General features: G+C 35.4%; 2 protein-coding genes across 2 annotated transcripts; both read right to left on the reverse strand.

Moving 5' to 3' along the window:
- Positions 1 to 1137: 1137 nt before the first annotated feature.
- Positions 1138 to 6104, reverse strand: LOC123309856. Its single transcript, XM_044893144.1, has 5 exons — positions 5919 to 6104; positions 5780 to 5858; positions 5633 to 5723; positions 4778 to 4948; positions 1138 to 1508 (listed from the first exon to the last, which is right to left on the reverse strand). The coding sequence occupies exons 1-5, from the start codon at positions 5984 to 5986 to the stop codon at positions 1171 to 1173; spliced, it is 747 nt and encodes a 248-aa protein (XP_044749079.1). The 5' UTR covers positions 5987 to 6104; the 3' UTR covers positions 1138 to 1170.
- Positions 6105 to 6426: 322 nt separating this feature from the next.
- Positions 6427 to 12826, reverse strand: LOC123309711. Its single transcript, XM_044892937.1, has 2 exons — positions 12797 to 12826; positions 6427 to 9019 (listed from the first exon to the last, which is right to left on the reverse strand). Exons 1-2 carry the CDS (start codon positions 12809 to 12811, stop codon positions 6449 to 6451), a joined length of 2586 nt encoding a protein of 861 aa, XP_044748872.1. The 5' UTR covers positions 12812 to 12826; the 3' UTR covers positions 6427 to 6448.
- Positions 12827 to 18472: the final 5646 nt, after the last annotated feature.

Below are 18472 nucleotides of genomic sequence, written 5' to 3' on the forward strand. Positions count from 1 at the left end.
TTTGGAAAATTTGTGGAACAGCTAGATCTTATTTAACCGAATTTACACATGGAGTTTGTGATCAAGCTGTTGTTTGGATTCACAGATTTTTGATATAGTTCTTCAACTGTTCTTGCAGCCTCCCTTAACTAATGAGATAAGCTGCAATTGGCTCTCATGGTTGATGGAACCCCAGCAACACTGTTATCTGCATTCTACAATTGTCTTTCTACGAGCCAAAACCCTAGTCAGACTTCCGCACGCTCTTTATGATATTCTCTGAATATGATGTCTGCCAGTGCAATCTTTTCCACAAAAACGTTACATTTGTAGTATTAGCAGGCGTTGAATTAGTTTTAGTGGTCAAATTGCAAATTCTTGTCTTCGAAAATGGTCTCAAAGTTCAATTTGAATAGTATGGGAAACTAATAATGATGAGTGTAACAGATGAAAAACTCAGCACGAATCACAATAGTTGGAGAAGGCTCCTGAAACCTCATCTGATGGAATGTTCCAGGATATCCATGAAATATTGCCAACGAAGAACCAGGAAATGACCGATATAGACCCCTGAAGCATAGATAAAACGTGCTAGGAGAAAAGAGTAGTGAAAAACCTCGCCTTACGTCATAACATAAGTGTAATATGCAAGTCCGAGAGGTATTTTTAGAAGTGATATACACGTATCACAAGCAATGGCGGATATTTTTGGAACATACATTGGCAATCCTTCCCGAATTGTCATTGAAAGCGACTAATTTTGAATTTCTTTTGCCTTCGTCCTGCCATAATCCATTTTTATATGGGAAAATCATACGGAAGGACAAAATTGGATATATTTAGTAATTGCTTAGCGTCCGAATCACGTTCATTGATTAAATTTATTTCTGAACGAATAAGCCAACCTACCATAAGGAAATTTGGGTTGATATTCTCCGTTCACTACATTTTCTTCTGCTACCAATAATATCTACATGAACATCGGAAGTAAGGGAAGCATAAAAGATGATATAAGAAAAAATGTTGGCAAATTAACTCTCAAGCAAATTAAGACTTAAACAATTGCCATTGCAGTAACAATTTCGCTGTAGGACCAACCCTTAAATTTTGGAAAAGGAAAAAGGGCCATGAGATTTTCAATTGAACTCTACAATCTTCATTATATGAAAAGATTTTTATTTTAAAGCGTTCTTAATATATAAACTGGCAAGGACAAATAAAAGCATCATCGTTCTTCACATGATTCGTGCATCTATCCAGATTTTCCATGATAGTTTGTAGTTTTTTCTGCCTCTCCACTTTCTCCTTTCTGATTCTGTTATTTTTCAAATCTTCACAACGGTGAAACGAAGTTCTTTGAAGAACGTTCTCCGGTGAGCATAGGGGAAAATTGTTATTTTCTTCCTTTTCCTTCTGGATGTTCAAGAACTGCATTGGATTGCTCATAATATCGAAGCCAGCTTTACCATACACCATCTGATAGTGAGTCAAAGGGGTGTACATAGATTCTGGCCTTATGTAACCATAAACTGCGAAAAAAGGAGACTGAATAAAATGGTAGCAAATATTAAATGGCGGAAATTTTGGTGGAGATCTGTATGAAAACTAGAGTAACTGATTCTTTATGGTATTATTTTTCTATACTTATATTCGAGGACTGATGAGTATGAAATAATAATACAACAACGAATGGAATTATTAATGAAGATTCCAAGTTTTCTAGTACCTCGCTCCTTTACCACAATGATATTAAATAACGTGTTCTGTAAGGAACTACTCAAGCATGATCATTGACCACAAACATCATTCTTTCAGTTCGGTTACCTTGAAAGTGAAAATCCTTTTTTTTAAGACACAATAATTAGTTTTCAATTCAATATTTTCATCTGAAGTGAAAGTATTAATGATTGAAGTTGTCTGGTAGCAAGTATATCAAACGAAGGAAAAAAAACCAATAGATTTCGTTTATTCCTTGGGAAATGAATCTATTAGTTCGATAGATAAAACTACTACCTAACAAGAATTCATACCATCATCGTGTAAACTAACTTAGAGGAAAATGATTCTTATGACACCAAAATTTTCCACCTATGCGCAAAAAAATTAATGCACATTATGGAAATCTCAAATGTATTCTACAATTGAAGGTGTTCTCAATGATAATTATTTTTATCAGAATTATGCATGCATATGTTGTCTACTTTCAACGGTTTTCTTCAATACAGATGTTTTTTCCCAGCAGGAATAAAAAAAAAAAGATATTATCAGATTTTGAATGTATTGGCTCCATTCTAAAATCAGTTGTTCTCGATCAATTCTAGTGATCAATAGTTTTTCTTTCGTTTGATTTTCTACACTCGATCGCTATGCAACGCGAAACACGCAATTTGACCCAAGAGGAATGTGCCCAAGCGGTAGTTTTGCGAGAAGAAGGGTGGACATACACAAGAATTGCAGAAAGGTTTGGAGTTTCCCATACAAATGTGTTCAGAATGTTGCAGCGATTCAGGGAGACAGGTATGAATGTCCGAAGACCAGGACAGGGTAGACCACGGGTAACAACTGCCATTCAAGAACGCTACTTGAGAGTTTCTTCGTTGAGACAACGGTTTGCAACCGCTCGCCTCCTTCAAATTCAGCTTGAGCAAACTCATGAGGTGCAAATTAGCACTCAGACAATAAGAAATCGCCTCAGAGAATATGATTTAAGGCCTCGTGTCGCGGCAAGAGGCCCAGCTCTTACCCCAGCCCATCGAAGGGCGCGTTTGGGTTTTGCGAGAGAGCATATCCATTGGGAAGAGGCCGATTGGGAAAGAGTTCTCTTCGCAGATGAGTCTAGATTCTGCCTCTACCATTGTGATCGACGTTCCCTTGTATACAGACGTCCACATGAAAGATATGGTCAGTGCAATTTCCTGAATACTACTGGTTTCGGGGGAGGATCGATTATTGTATGGGGTGGAATATTTTTGACTGCTCGCACAGACCTAGTGGTCGTTGATAATGGAGCTATAAATGCTGATAAGTATATAAGGCACATTCTTGAAGAGCATGTAGTGCCATTTGCCCCATACATTGGTGAAAATTTCATTTTTATGGACGATAATGCCAGACCCCATCGTGGGCGCATCGTTCAGGAGTACCTTGAAGAGGTTGAAGTCTGTCGAATGGAATGGCCAGCAAGAAGTCCAGATCTCAATCCGATTGAGCAGGTTTGGGACAACCTCAATAGAAGGCTGAGAAGTTCAGAAAATCATCCAACTACTCTTAATGACTTAGGAATCCAACTCGGAGAAATCTGGGAAGGATTAGATCAGAACATTTTAAGATCACTCATTTTGAGTATGAACCGTCGTAATTACCGCAAGGGGTGGAAATACCAAGTATTAAATCACTTATCAGCATTTCAGTATTTTGAAAATTGTTCATTTCTCTTCTTTCACATAAGATTCGGTGAAATCCTGAATTTTTCTTCCATTTAATGTGTCTTGTTTCGTTCAAAACCTTCTCGAGAGAACATAAAAAATAAGTCAATGTAGAGTTAACTTTCATTAAAATTGAGATTTTCAGAATGTGCGTTATTTTTTTTGCGCAGTGTATATAGAGCAGGTTATCTGTCACCCTAGATTTTCAGATCTCACTTGCTCTACCTGTATAATTATATTGATTATTATCAGTTCAGTAATGTATATTTTTGAACGAATCATTGAAATTTTTCATATATATTTGAACAATCATTTCATTTTCTTCAATAGACACTCTGTTTTTCCGAAACTGTGCAATAAAAGGAAGGATAACCCGATGAAGCCCATGAGTCACAGCTATCCATACCTATTACCTATAGCTTTTTATAGTTCAGCCGCTTTCCGAGACACCATTGCCGATAACTTCAACCGTAGAAAACGGCGGTTAAAAAGCGTAAAAATATCATCGTTTCTGCTCTAACTTCACACGTCGAATTTCCAAGAAACGAATCCGAAATGTATCAACGGATTATAAACATTTCACGAGTCAGCGTGGCTGCCAGTGTGTGTTCAAAGAATTTTCGGGAAAATATCGCCAGGGAAATCCGTTTATCTTTTTGAACGAAAGCAGCACAGGTGCTATAGAACTAGTTGTTTGACGTTCTTGGAAAATCTGCTCACTTCATCATTATTTCAGTTCGATGATATGAAAAACACAAAACAGCCTGCTACGAAAAGAAAAAACCAGAAAAAATCATATTTAAACAAACTGAGCCTTGAAATTCAATTTCGTTGGAATGGATGTCACAGAAAAACTACTTTTAAGACTCCGTCATCATAATTTTTATTATATTTTGGAAGATATCTTCAATAAACCGCCTAGGAGGAAAATCTGGGATATTCATATTGAGACTTATCTGAAGCTACTTCAGCAATAAATTATTCGGTTGCAATTTTTCCATAATGGTCATATGCTCACTAGAACAGTAATGAGAGACTTTTAAATGAAGATGTTCAATATGCAATATTTAGGTGCTAACGTTCTGGCCCTTAAATTTTATACTAATGCTATATCTGTAAGCTGGAAATTACTGCAACTCCGTCATTTAAAAAATACTTGTTAATAGAGATAGCTTTTTATATTTTGCTCAATTTTTGAATTCAAGGTTTGTCTTAATGTTATTCCATATCATTTTAATGAATTTTGTGAATTCTATACTCTTAATGTATATGTATTGTTGTTGTTGTTTATTTTGTAATCATTAATGCTTTGGACGTGCTAGTATATTATCACTAATGAAGATGATTGATTGACGAAATAACGTCATACTGACCTCTTCTGGCAGTTTCTGTTGGCGGTAAAATCTTCTTGGTTTTAGTGCTGTATAGTTCTCTGCAATATCGCAACAACTCATTCTCGAAAGACTGTTCTTCTATTTGTGTACTCTTATCACCTGCAGCCCTCTGTACTAGCTCTCGCTTCTCTCTACATTTTTCTTTCACCTCTGAAAAGTTGGTTGGAGAAAATCGGTTCAATTTGAATTTCAAACATTTTCTTGAAAATTCATTCAAGCCTCCTCAAAACTGTAAGGGTGTGTGAATAACTCTTACATTCAATTATGAGTCGATTCAATCCAACCTCAAAATTAGAGAAGCAAAGAAGGGGTTTTGAATTTCGTTGAAATAAGTCCACACGACTTACAAAAAATATATTATTTAACCACTCAGTAGAAGCACAAAAAGGAATTGAATTTTACTCATGTAATACTAGAAGAAATATTATGACTTGAATCCCAAAGTTCAATATGGCGTAGTAAAAAAATATGATGATCGATGAATAATAATGAAAATTGTCAAATAGATTGAATTCTACTGACTACAGATTTGCCATCAAAAACTAAACCATCCCTCCTTTACATGGACGATCTGAAACTCTTTGCATATACTGGAAATAGATGCTGCAAATGGTGAAAGAACGAAAGAAGATATGAAAATGATGTATAACTAGGAAAATGTCGTCCTCTCAAAAACCAGGAAGGTGCTCCAAAAAAATTTTATTTTTTTGATAGGTATCTGAGACATCTATGATAAGTGAATGTTTCCCTTGTAGGAGTGTGAAAGCTGCAAGGATAAAGTCAAGAGTCAGTTACTCAATCGTTAAATGAAGTCTTATTTCGAATAGCTCTTACTATCGGTACAATAGTTCATTTGATAAGTGCTGAACATAAGTCTTCCTGATGATTCGTTGATCAAAGCTTCAGCCAGGGGTATATTCAAATCCTGCAAAATAAATCAGCCATTGAGCAACAGATTAGTCATTTCAGAAGGAAACTAACTTTCTTCTTCTTGACTGCAGTATCCAACCAGTAGTCACCTGCTGGTGCTGTTGCGGCATGTCTGTCTAAAGGTCTTTTTCTGTGGAAAAGGATTCAATATAATATTGTTCGGTAGGAAATCCCGACGTTTAATACTAACGATTTTCTTAATGGTTCCTTATGATTTCTGAAATGATTTCTATAGGTGGTTACAAATGCCTGAGCCATGCTAAAGATGCAAAATTTCACGAAAATTTTTTAGTATAGATTTGAAATGAAATTTTTCACATGAATTTTTATGGGAGGGTTCACATTTTAATTTGGCCACACAACACACTTGACACTGAAGACGTTTAATGACAAACTTAAATGAATTTTCTGTGAAGCTATTTAAAAACTAATCATAGATCAAACTCTAGCTGAAATGGTTAGATAAAAAAATATTCAGATAATCGCAAATAGTGGCTGAGCATTGTTCAAAATATTGTAGTGTTTAATTGACAATATAATATTTTCTTGATTTAGGTGATTAAAAATTTCTGGAAAAAAATCTCAGCAACTGATTAGAAGGGGTAAAAAAAGGCAGTTTTTATTATCGACTTTAATCAATACTCAACAAAGAATAAATTACTTAAATTAAAATAATACTAATGGCAATTCTTCTTGAATAAATCAGAAAAATTCTTCCATTCATTCTTCCTCAGTCATTACGACGTAAACATTATTTCGCCTATTGTTGTCCTTCAGAAGATCCGTCACCAACCTCCTAATTCTAGGATTCAATATCCTCCTGCTGGAATCATAATTTTCCCTATTTCTATATCTAACTAATGGCATGATGTGTCTGGTGTTAGGCACCCTAGCAAGGTTTTTCTGCTGTTGGAAAGTTAGGTAACCTTTAGGTAAGACTGAACTTGTGCCTTCATGCAACTCTGTATTTTCGTAAGTGGTTTGATCACGTTGCCTGTTATCCTGTGATTGAGGGTAATATTTCGATATAGCTTTAACAATTTCGACATTTCCTTGGTTGGTGTTCGAATCTGATGACGGTCTTTGGTTTTGGTAGTTTTGTTCGTCAAGATTTCGATACTTAGAGCTATCATTTTCAATCTGCTGCTTATGAGATTCGTGAGCAAAGGGGGAGTCTCGGGTTTCTTCTTCTTCATTTGGACTTTGGTCATAGAGATCTTCAACAACTATCGGCCTATCACCGAACTGATTTCTAGACTCCTGTTGTTGAGCCACTAAACGCATTATATTAGTAGGGTACTGATACTGATCGTGATGTTTTGGACTTCTTAAAACCTGCTGCATTCTTACTGGTGTTGAGTAATGCTCAGCGAGACTTTGGTAAAGTTGCTGATTTCTGGTACGAGAATCATCCCCGGTATGTCCTGGTAGGAAGGTCTGGTACTGTGTCTGATAACTCTGTTCCTCTTGTTGTTGGTTTGCTCTTTCAGGGAGCCTCACCAATTTCATCACTTGTGGTTTCCTCCAGAATGGTCTCGAAGAGATCATTTGCGGTCTCGGATGATGAACTAACGTTGGTGTACTTGGTGATTGTTGAGGAAGAACAAAATGTATCAATTTGGTTGATGGTATAAGACCTTCGAATTTGAAATTGGGATTTTCCACTTGCTGCCCTTGGTAACTCTGTTGTTCTTCTCCAGCCTGTATGGCGTTATACATTGGATTTCCTGAAATATCAGGGAAGGGAGTTGGAAGTACAGAAGGTACCTGGTAACGAATGGAATCGAAATTATATGAATGGGCCAATCCAGAGAGGTTCGGTGGTTCAACTTCGTGGATTGCCTGTGGTTTGCTATTATACTTATTATTATTTACTGTCGTATACTTGGGTAAGTTCATATAATGTTGCTGTATGTTCACAGAATATGGAGATTTTGCTACGTTGTTGTTTGCTTGCGTGTGTTGATTCTCGTTATTCTGATATGTTTGCTCAGGATGAGTTTGTGCTGAGGTAACAACATTTTGGTTGTGATGTTGCGGTCTGTTCACAGCATGTAGGTAGGTTGTTTCATAATCAGAACTATGTTCTTCATCTTCTACGACTATTGGCTCCATATGTGTTTGTGGCTGTTCGAATTGGTATGGATTCGGCTGAGCCCTTTGGAAGTGTCGTATGTCGTTACTGAAGCTCTGAGGCGTTATTTCCGGTGCTAAATATTTCATAAGTGGGTGAGCATTGTGAGAATTCTGCACATTGACACTTGAAGGATTCAGATTGAAATTCAAAAACGAATAAGTTGGTACGCCGTGAGTGTATCCAGCCAAAATTACTTCTTGCTGGCCCTGTACGTATTCCCTCAAGGGTTCCTCAGCAGCTTGAAGTTTCTGCACAACGTTCTGCGATAGAATTTTTCCCAGTCTGAGCGCTTCGTTTGTGGGATCAGCAGGAGGACTATAGCTGTATTGGTGTGCCACAAATTTGGACTGCGGGTTCTTATAGTCTCCTTGATAATGATGCTCGAAAACTAAAGGTACTTCCGTCACTTCGACTATATGATTCTGTTTCGGGGATTTATAGGTGGGGATGCTATCCTGGCTGTCTAACGTGTGAATCACATTCTGAATTTCTGGGAGTGTAGGTCTGCCAGCTCTCCTTCGTCCAGTTGGTGGTTCTTGTTCTGGAGCATCTTCTGCGTCCTGTGGTACTGTTTCGACCTTGTAAGAAAACTGGACGAAGTTCTCGTTTTTACGGGATTCCTCTGAAAGTTTGTCTTCTGTAGAGTTTCTGTTCAATCTGTGATAATTCCTGGATCTCTTTCTCTCACCATATGGATAATATTTAGATCGAGAAAAGCTATCTCCCCTCTTATAGTCGTGGGTAACCTTGTATTTTATTGAATAATTCTTGACAGGATCTATGAAATCAGGTTGTGAATCGTGTGTTATCTGTATCAAATGAGGATTCTCTCCTATGAACTTGGACTCTTGTCCATTCAAATCCGCATTCTCATCCTTAACTCTGTACAGTTTCTCAGGATAGGTAGTTTTTTGAATCTTCTTGAGTTTCTTTACTTTAACGAATGGTTTCTTTTTAAATACCACCGGTATTTCTGTGGTGACATTATCGAAGTCTTTGGTATTTTCGGTTGTATTCTGGTGTAATGGAAATTGTGTGTAAATTTCATTTGTCAGTTTGAGGGATTCAAACTCTGTCGATGTAGTTGACGGAGTGGTTGAAGTAATGTTCGTTTCTTCATTTGAGTGACATCCTATGGTCAGTATTAAGCATATCTGAAATGGAAAGAGTTCCGGTTATTGACTTATTACCCACAATAGAAGAGAGTGAAAGTAATTGACCTAATCGGGTAATTTGTTCCGCTCAATTGTCGATGAATTTAAAAAGTAACGAAATGTTATTTTCAGTTTCTTTCGAATCGTATGGAAATCGATGATAGTTTTTCTTTTCAGGCAGTAACCTTTTTTGAAACTTCTTTTCATTTCACTTGTGATGTTACTTTTCTATTAGATGAAACAAACAACTTACAAAACAATTATTTTTACCATACAGGGTTACCCATAGGATGGGTATTGGCCTATTAGACGTTTATGAAGAACGGATAATAGGATTATCCTGAAAATTGGTGCACTAGGGTTTACACTTCTGATCCATCTGACTAACATATTTTCAATATTGCGACGTTGCCGTTTATACGAAAAAATACTACAAACTGCGTTATTTCAAATAGGACACCCTATTTATTTCAACTTTTTTCGCTTCTCTATCCCCAATCTATCCCGTCAATAGAAATGTGATGTCTATAAAATGTCAGCACTATCATTGAGAGATTTGGTTTGTCTCTAAGCCATCTCCTCAGATACAAATGTATGGTAGTGTGTGGGATACGCTAATTTTATTTTGTGTTGAATACAAAATACCGATTTCGTTCTACTGTCGACATGGTAAAGTATTCGAATATATCGGAAATAATTGAAACTGGCAAGGGTTTTCACTGAAACAAACGATGGAAACTGGACTAGGTCCAAATTCGTTGAAAATTGCTAAATAGAAATTCATTCATTTTGACAATTTCACCTTTATAGAGAGAACTATTGCAGTTAAAAGAAAACGGATAACATATTTCCGAGCTCCTTCTCAGAGAAACCAAAATACCCTTACATATTACGATTCGTCGTTTTTATGTTATTACAAAAAATTGAAATTTCGAAAAGTTCTCATAACTTTTTTGTCTTTGAAGTTACTGATCTGAATCTTCTTAGGCACTTTCATACGTACAATTGTTTTTTTTTCAATTCAAAAATAACAAATTCAATAAAAGTTTGCATTCAAAAAAACGAAAGTTAGCCTAATGATTCGAAATGAAAAAATACTTTGAGCTCGTCAGTGAATTCTATGTAAAAAAGTGTCTGTAGAAGAGATTTAGATCTGTAACGTCAATATCTCCTTTTTTGCTAATAACTCAAAATCGTAGGAGGCTAGGGTTTTTACCATTATTTGTTTCTCTGAAAAAGAGCTAGGAAATGTGTCATCCGTTTCCTTCTAGCTCTTATAGTTCTCGAGATTCCTTTAGTAGACAACGAATTTTGCTCCCTCTGTACATACTCGAGCGTATTCTTGATTCTTGAAAACAAACTTGTTTGACATTTGCAGCACTTTTTCACGAGACCAAGGCATTTTTGATGGATATTGAAAAAAACCCAATGGAATATAAATATCAGAGCAGTTCCATTAAAATTCGAAAGGTTGATTACATTTCCACGAGTTTTCGTATTTTAATATAGAAAGCCTCAGCTCAATTAAAACGGGCAGTATGACCTGAATATTTCCCGTAAAAATTATAATTTCGTTGTTTCATCTAGCAGAAAATGTAATTAGTGAATTTTGGCGCCGAGTTGGAATTCATCAAATCAACAGCACGTATGCTCAAATCAACATTCGAAACACTTAACTATTAATGTTATTCGTCAAAGATCATATTAGATGGTTTGTCTCGGTCCAAATAGCCGCAGGCGGAACAGATCTAGATCGGTTTCGTTATTTGATATTTTGGAAGGAACGTGTTTGAGTACGACAAACGAATTCAAAGATGCGATTTTGACATGAAATGTCAGAGACAGAAGACATTAGGAAATAGGGCGCAGATGTAAAACGCAGAAGTTTTCCGGAGTATCAATTCATATTCAATTTTTATTTTTATCTCGGTATCGAAGTGAAATTTTCAAGAATTTCGGATAAAACAATATGAAAATCAGTCAGAGTAATGTTGGTTCCTGAACATTTGTTGCTGCAACTTCCTAGTTGTCATAAAAAGAATGGCTGATACAGTAATTACCCGTATATATGCTTGGAAGTATCAATAACCATAGAAAGTGTAACGAAGACTAATGGTGAGCTTATTATATCAGGGACAATATGTTCAACTTATATCATTAAATTGCATAACAGTAAAAATGTGCAAGAAAACGTGAAAATTCTCATTAGCGAACCCTCAGCATGTGAACGATGAAATATCTGAGAATTTGCTAATACGAATTTTTAATAGGGGCCTTTAAATCGGATGTGAATGATTTCGTCTCTTGAAAACCGTTGAAAATTTTCAGCTGAGTGTTAAAATGTTAGTATAAGGGAACTTCTTTCAGAATATTACCTATATTTCATTCAAAAATTGGCCATTCTTGTGTGTTTTTAAACCAATAGTTGAGCGACTATTAAGCATGCATTTATGATTCTTCCCAACATTTCATATAGATTCCTACGTATTACAAATATATGGGACTTGAAGAAAAGGTATGATTAGATGAGGAAAAATGTCTTATAGACTTTTTCGATCTCACTAAAGCTTTCAGTTTTTCATTCAGAATGAATAATTGGACATTGGCTATCTGTTTTTGATAAAAGAAAAATTGGCTTTAACTTAATGTTAAAGTAGTAGTATCTAAGCAGAGTCTGCCAAAACTGAAACTTCCGCACTATTTCTTGAATTTTTCCGTAACTATTCATTCACACCCCGTTTATCAAACGGGATGACTTTCCATACCAATAATTTTTTTATTATGACTGAATGAGTCCCCTTCTTATGGTATCAAATATCACAAAAAAATCTGTAATTTTTATAGGGGTTTTTTCAACTTAAAATTACTCTGCTCAAATTCTCACCGAAATATGTCGTAACTTCCTATGCAAGACATTCTCTTCGTCAAATTTGAAAAAAAAAAGAACACAAATTTGTTCCAATGTACAATGTATTTTTTTATGAGTGATTTGGTTTTCAAGAATTTGGACAATCCGCCAAAGTATCGGACCTGGTTTGGTCTTTTATCAAGGCTTATAATTTAAATTCAACAAAGATCTTGTTTTCCGTCATATAAAACTTCTTGCTGTTAAGAAATTAATTTGAGGAATCTTAAGAACAAAAAGTTTTATATGAGGGAATACAAGATCTTTGTTGAATTTCAGTAAATTATAAGCCTTGAGAAAGGACCAAACCAGGTCCCAAACGTTGGCAGAATAATAAAGAAATTCAAAACGGAAATTGTCCAAATTCCTGAAAACCAAATAATTCAGAATAATTTTTCCAATATTTCCGTGTGAGTATTTCAGTGAATGTATATGATAAATTCAATTGAATATAATCAATATAAAATACGCTGAAATATATATTTTCAATTAGTCATCTATAGCGGAAAATTTTTTGAAGAATTATTCTTCGAAATTTTGAGAATATTTAAAATTTGAAATCGAAAAAAATCGAAAATGAATATTTCGGATAGCATGAGAGTTCGATTCTGGTAAACTTTAGGAACGATTCTTTTTTTATGACTAAATAACTCAATAATAATACAATATAACAACAATAATAGAAAATTGTCGTTTTGGAGATACGGTCACAATTAAAAAATAGTAACTGAACACATCTAAAGCAACACAAAATCGGATTTTTCAAACCAAACACTATGTCACCAAAACGTGCGGTCGAATATTTGCGTTCTATTCCTAACCTAAAACCGCACACACCGACGTTTATCTACCATCGAAAGAGTGGTACTTACGAGAAGCACTTTCATATTTGTTCAGGAGCACCAAACGGAAGAATATGAGAGAATTCTACTGAACGCCGATTTTATATGGCAATTAATGCTTCCTAAACGCTTTTTCCACTTTCCTGATTCCTACAACGGTATTACATGGAGAATTCACCAATGTAAATGTTCCACCAAAAATCTAACGGATGTGACGAGTGCTTATTGCCCCTATCAAAATTGAAAATCATGGAAATGGGATCTCACAAAAGGTAAGATTTGTAGGTGTCAAAAACTATGGTCTCCTTTCATTTGAGCTCAAGAATTCCCGAAGATTACAGTATATTTAACGACATAATTAATAATAACTTGGAGAGTGATTCATTTTAAGGATGGCGATATGCCTGATCACGGAAACCAGACCAAAAAAAGGGTTTAGAAATATTTTGAGCTGGGAGTAATTCAGGACATGATAATTGCTCATTATCAGAGGCTTTCTGCTGTGCCTCAATATAATTCGCAACAGAATCATGGAGAATTCATCTGACATAAATAAATTACATCATTTTCATCTAATTAATACTTCAGTTGAAGGAAGAGTGGAAAATTATTGTTGTGTTGATAGTTCCTACAGATATTGATTATCTCCAGATCCCTCGTATTAATTAAAAGTGTTTTACGTTTCGTTGTTTGTCTATTCAGCTTCAACACGACATAATTCTTTCGTCATCATATGGTTGCGAGTGTAATAATTCATTCAGAATCAAGTTTTCCACAGGTTCAGAATAAATAGTTATTTTTCTCAATGATAGTGGAAAATTATTCAAGAGATTTGTCCTTCAAAATCATAGTATTTTTTTACACAAACAGATAGATTTATTTCGAAACTTTTCACTACCGTATATTATAAAAAAATAAGGATGGTCTTTCTGGGATTCACAGAAATAAATGGATTCAAAATAAAAAAACCATCAGTCACTCTTGTCCTTAAGTAGTACTGGAAAGCCTAAAACAATTCACCAATGCAGAATACATTTTTTCATAACTCAAATATAATTATCGGGAAAGGTTTGCATTTATTATATACTCAATCCTCAATTATCCTGTAGTTTTACAAATTTTACAAATTTCTTTAGTGTTTACTAAAGAAATTTGTTTATGCCGAATGTATGAATTTAAAAATGTCAATTGGCTTACTTTAACCAATTGATTCAAGAATATTAAATGTCGATCACAGATTCATTGATTCACCTGATTTAAACTGAAGCTGTGTAAAAAAATGGTTTAATCATGTGGAATATATTTCAAGTAAAAGTTCAAAAGAAGATCATCTCGATGAATAATTAATAAATGATATATCTAGAAAGTCAGTTCAATATATTCAAAGGAAAATTATCGACTTTGTGGTTTCAATTTCTCAATGCCAATCACATTTCTTGATGATTTGTTCAACTATGATCCGTTCTAGACCATTTCTCCTCGGTTAATGGTCAAAAGATACATTCCTTGTTCATATTTATTAATTCGTAAATCCTTCACGATGTAACTGAACATAAGAGTGTTGACCGTATTTTCTCTCGAATTACCTACAGAGGTATTCTTAGGAGAAATATAATTGAACCAATTTTCTCCTAATATTATAAATATTGAAATGATCGTTAACTGGATAATTTTTCAATGAAAAATTCGAGGTGGTATATTTTTTCATCTGTATTCAGTATTTTTTCTCTATTGCTCCGTGCATAACATTCATAAATTTCAATTGAAATCTAGAGAGTATATGACATCGTGTCGTCGATGTTTTCTTTGTTCAGCTACTACAAAATAGTTAATTTAAAATTAAAATATTCCAAGAATCAAACCATTGAGTATCTAATAGATGACAAATGCCTTGTATGCCGAACTATGTCTGCTGTTCTCAAAAAAATTGTGAATGATTTCAATATCTTTTATGTCTAAGCCATTTTGTCTCAAATATTTCCGCAATTGTTTATATTATTTTTCAATTACTTGGTGATTCTGGAGCTACAAATTATATCCTTCAAATACTTGAATCATAAGATATTAACTAGTTGAATCTATAAAATCATGAAATGGCTCTATGTAATGTCTAACGGATTATTGAGAAATCAACTTTGGCTGCAATTTCATCCACGACAGTGAAAGGAGGTTTTGTCTTCAAACTACAGATATTTTACCCCTGTTATTTTCAAAGAAATGTTTATAATTTGATTTTTTTAATAGATAACCCGATAGAGTATTTTTGATGCAGATACTTGTTTTTACAAGTATCAGTTTTGATCATTCTGAAATAAAACACAAATTTGGAACTTTGAATAAATGTTTTCGATTATTTGTTGAGGCTCTAAACAACGAGCCTCAATTCTAATATTTGAGTATTTACTCGCTCTGCCTTCGAGGAAGAATTTGAAGTATAATTCAGCACATATATTCGAGTGGTTCTGTGTGCTGCGAAAGTACCTACGAAAATTCAACAATCAGACTTTGAAAATCTAAGAAATAGAATCATGCTCACTTTTCCGAGAGGAAGTTACACAATGAAATATGTAAGTATAATCGAATACCTGAAAAATTATATATATTTTAAATTATTATCTACACCGAAGCCAAATGTATGCATTATCGTCATACAACAGAGCAGAATTTAATAACAGGAGTTGAATCGTTTATATAAGTTCTATCACGGTCCATGGTCATATAGGAAAAACATTGAATTTCAATTGCACATTGAAGAATTAATCTGATCCACATGAAGAATCTGTCGAAAGTTAAATGTGCAAAATAAATCATTGGTCCAGTTATTTCCTTCTTTCAGACAGATTTAGGAGGAATAGTCAAAAGAGTTTTTGATTTTCATTCATTTATTAAAATAACAACTTCATACCATGAAAGCCTTACTCTCTAAATGCTTCCAGTTCATTCTTTCAACAATTCTTAAAATTAGTGTCATGAAAGGTGAAATTTTTATGCAGCGAAAACTGATGAAAACAAATTATTAGCACTTATGAGGTGATACAAATTAAGCAAACATTCCATAACAATTAATATCTAACACTACTCTAACATCGATCTGGCAGCAACATTCTCTGATCAATTTTTTGTGTTAAATCGAGAATGAAAACGTTCCTTAGGAATGATTCTAGATAAAAACAATTCGAATAACTTGGAAACTACGATAAATCTATCATGTGCACATTTCCGAAATACCTGTAGGTGGATGGGTCTGCCATCTGGAAACTTCTAGGCAATTGGGAGTTGAAGTTGGACGTATCGAAGCTTCTAGGAACTCTTTCATTATTTTCAACGCGTTTCATATGAAAAGTTTGAGGGGTTTGACTCAGGAAAAAAGGTTTGAAAAGCATATTTCCATCTAAGTTGTCGATAATCTGTATATTGTCCACTTTCTCGTCTTCCGAAGCATTATCAGATAGATCGAACATATCCTCTTCTTCTGGCAGCTCTGTGACAGTTTGGAATTGAATTGAAGGTTGGAAGAAAGTTTTCTTCTGTAAATCTTGATTGAATTCCCCCATTTGTCTCGTTTTGCTGTCAGGTGGACTTGGTCGAAATGCGAAACTTCTAGATTTTTCAGCATTTCTCTTCACTGGTTTCATTTGGGTGTTCACCATATAGGCATTTATCGAATCATCTTGAGCTTTTCGTGTCATATCGAAATTAACCATGAGAGGGTCAACGGTTACTGAAGCTTGCATGCTGTAATTTGGGACAGGTGTAGCTTCGAATCCAGCTTTTCTCTTGAATTTAGCTGGACCAGTTTTAGTAAGACTCTTGCCGACTTCTTCTGGTAACGAGTAGTCCACCGATTTCAGGATTTCAATGCCTTCCTCTGATCCACTACTCTTTTTAGGTGATGGCAAAGGCTTACTGTAGGAACTTGTTGTGGAATATACTCTTGGTTTGGAGTAACTAGAAACACTTTTTGTTCTTCCATGGGTACGAATTTTTGAAACTCCTGGAGTGAACGTGAAAGATGCTGAGGAAACTGCAGATGGTGCTTTGTTCTGGTACCTACTGCTGTACTTCGGACTGTCCTCTTCTTCTCTTATCAGGAGTGATGGTACAGTTTTCACTGAAGATTTCTGAGAGCTGTATGATGGACTTGCTCCAAAATTGAAGGATGTACTCTTTTTCCCATCGCCCACATGGATGCTAGGAACGGTTTCTACTGAAGTAGCCTTGGTGGATTTGGATGGTTTGTTACGGAACCTTGAATAATTTGGACGTCTGCCTCTAACATGTCCCCCACTTCTCGACGACTGAACTATGTTTGATGAATGACCTCCAAAACTACCACCCAAACTAGAAGAACCACCACCCAAACTAGAAGAACTGCCTCCTAAACTAGAAGAAAGTCCTCCAAATGAAGACGAATGACCTCCTAATTTTGAACCGAATGAAGACGATGAACTATCCTCACTTAGAGTAATGCTTTTGACTGTCTTAACTGAACCAGATGATTTTGCAGGGGCGGCTTGTAGCCTCGAAAATGCTGGGGCATTTGAAGTGCCTGGTCTGGAGCCACTAAACGATATGGAGTTGATAACGAAAGGGTTCATAGGAGCAATCAAACCTCCAGATTTCTTTATCATGTCATCGAAAAATATGCTGTTCGTATTGCGGATACTGTTTGTCGATGGGTTCGAGAAGAAAGGATTCAAGTTTCCGAGAAGAATATCCCTCTTTATGTTCAGAGAAACATCGTCTTTATCATCTTCTCTGTCTTCTTTTCTCGCCGAATTCTTCAGGTTTAGATCCAATGGTATCTCTTGCAATTGCTGCGGTTTAACTTCTACGATTTTCGAATCTGAAGATTTTCTTTCCGCTGGCAAATATGTGCTCTGTGTCCCAGTAGCATTATAGGAGTTGGAGTCGGTATTGTTTGAAGCGTCTTCCATATCGTCATCTAGAATTTCCAAAGAACCCTTCTTATAATCAGTCCCATTCACTGTGAGATTGTTAGGTTTGAGATTTGCAGGCTCCACGACTTCGACTTCCTCAGATTTATTTTTCGGATGTCCATCAGAAATTTCAGTTTCATTACGTTCAGTCTCCACTCCATTGTTGTTTATGAGGTTCAGAATTTTTTCTCCGCTGGTACCGAAATCCTCTATGAACTTATTCTTCAGGATTTTCAAGGAACTCTCGCTTTCCCCGTGCAATGTTGAGTTTCCACAATTGGCCGCGTTTTTTATTTCTGTTTCATCGGTTGAGGTGGCATTTTTTGATTCAGAGTCCACTTCGGCGCTGTTATTGAATGCTTCTTCTATCCCATTGTTTCTCAATTGCATCATGTCTTCTTTGGTGTTGTTCAGTGGGAGTTCCAATAATTGTTGAAACTTGAGAATTCCCTGATTGAAAGCAGAGGCGCTTTTTGCTCCAGGTGGATAGACTACCTTCGAATTCAGCAGGAGGTTGGCTCGAGTTCTCTTGGAAAGTGTGTTCTTTTTCGGATCATCATTGGTTTTCGAATTGCCATCGTCGGAGTTGTGTTCAATGGATACCGTTATTTCTTTTACATTGGTAGGCGATGTTTCCATATCTGCCTCTTTCGACAGGACACCGTTGAAGTACCCGAAAAGGCAGAAGAAAAGTATCTGCAATAGATTAAAATTTGTTTTATGAAAAAAAGTATTGAATACACACACAACATAACACATATATGTA

The sequence above is a fragment of the Coccinella septempunctata genome, chromosome 3, assembly GCF_907165205.1.
Source record: "Coccinella septempunctata chromosome 3, icCocSept1.1, whole genome shotgun sequence".
NCBI classification, from domain to species: domain Eukaryota; kingdom Metazoa; phylum Arthropoda; class Insecta; order Coleoptera; family Coccinellidae; genus Coccinella; species Coccinella septempunctata.

What these genes read in the sequence shown, in the direction of transcription:
- LOC123309856 (XM_044893144.1), bottom strand. Translation starts at nt 5,986, where the DNA reads ATGGCTCAGGCATTTGTAACCACCTATAGAAATCATTTCAGAAATCAT. An exon ending in AAGGAACCATTAAGAAAATC is followed by an intron (nt 5,859 to 5,918) that starts GTTAGTATTAAA and finishes CCTTTTCCACAG; the next exon opens with AAAAAGACCTTTAGACAGAC. An exon ending in CTGCAGTCAAGAAGAAGAAA is followed by an intron (nt 5,724 to 5,779) that starts GTTAGTTTCCTT and finishes TTTATTTTGCAG; the next exon opens with GATTTGAATATACCCCTGGC.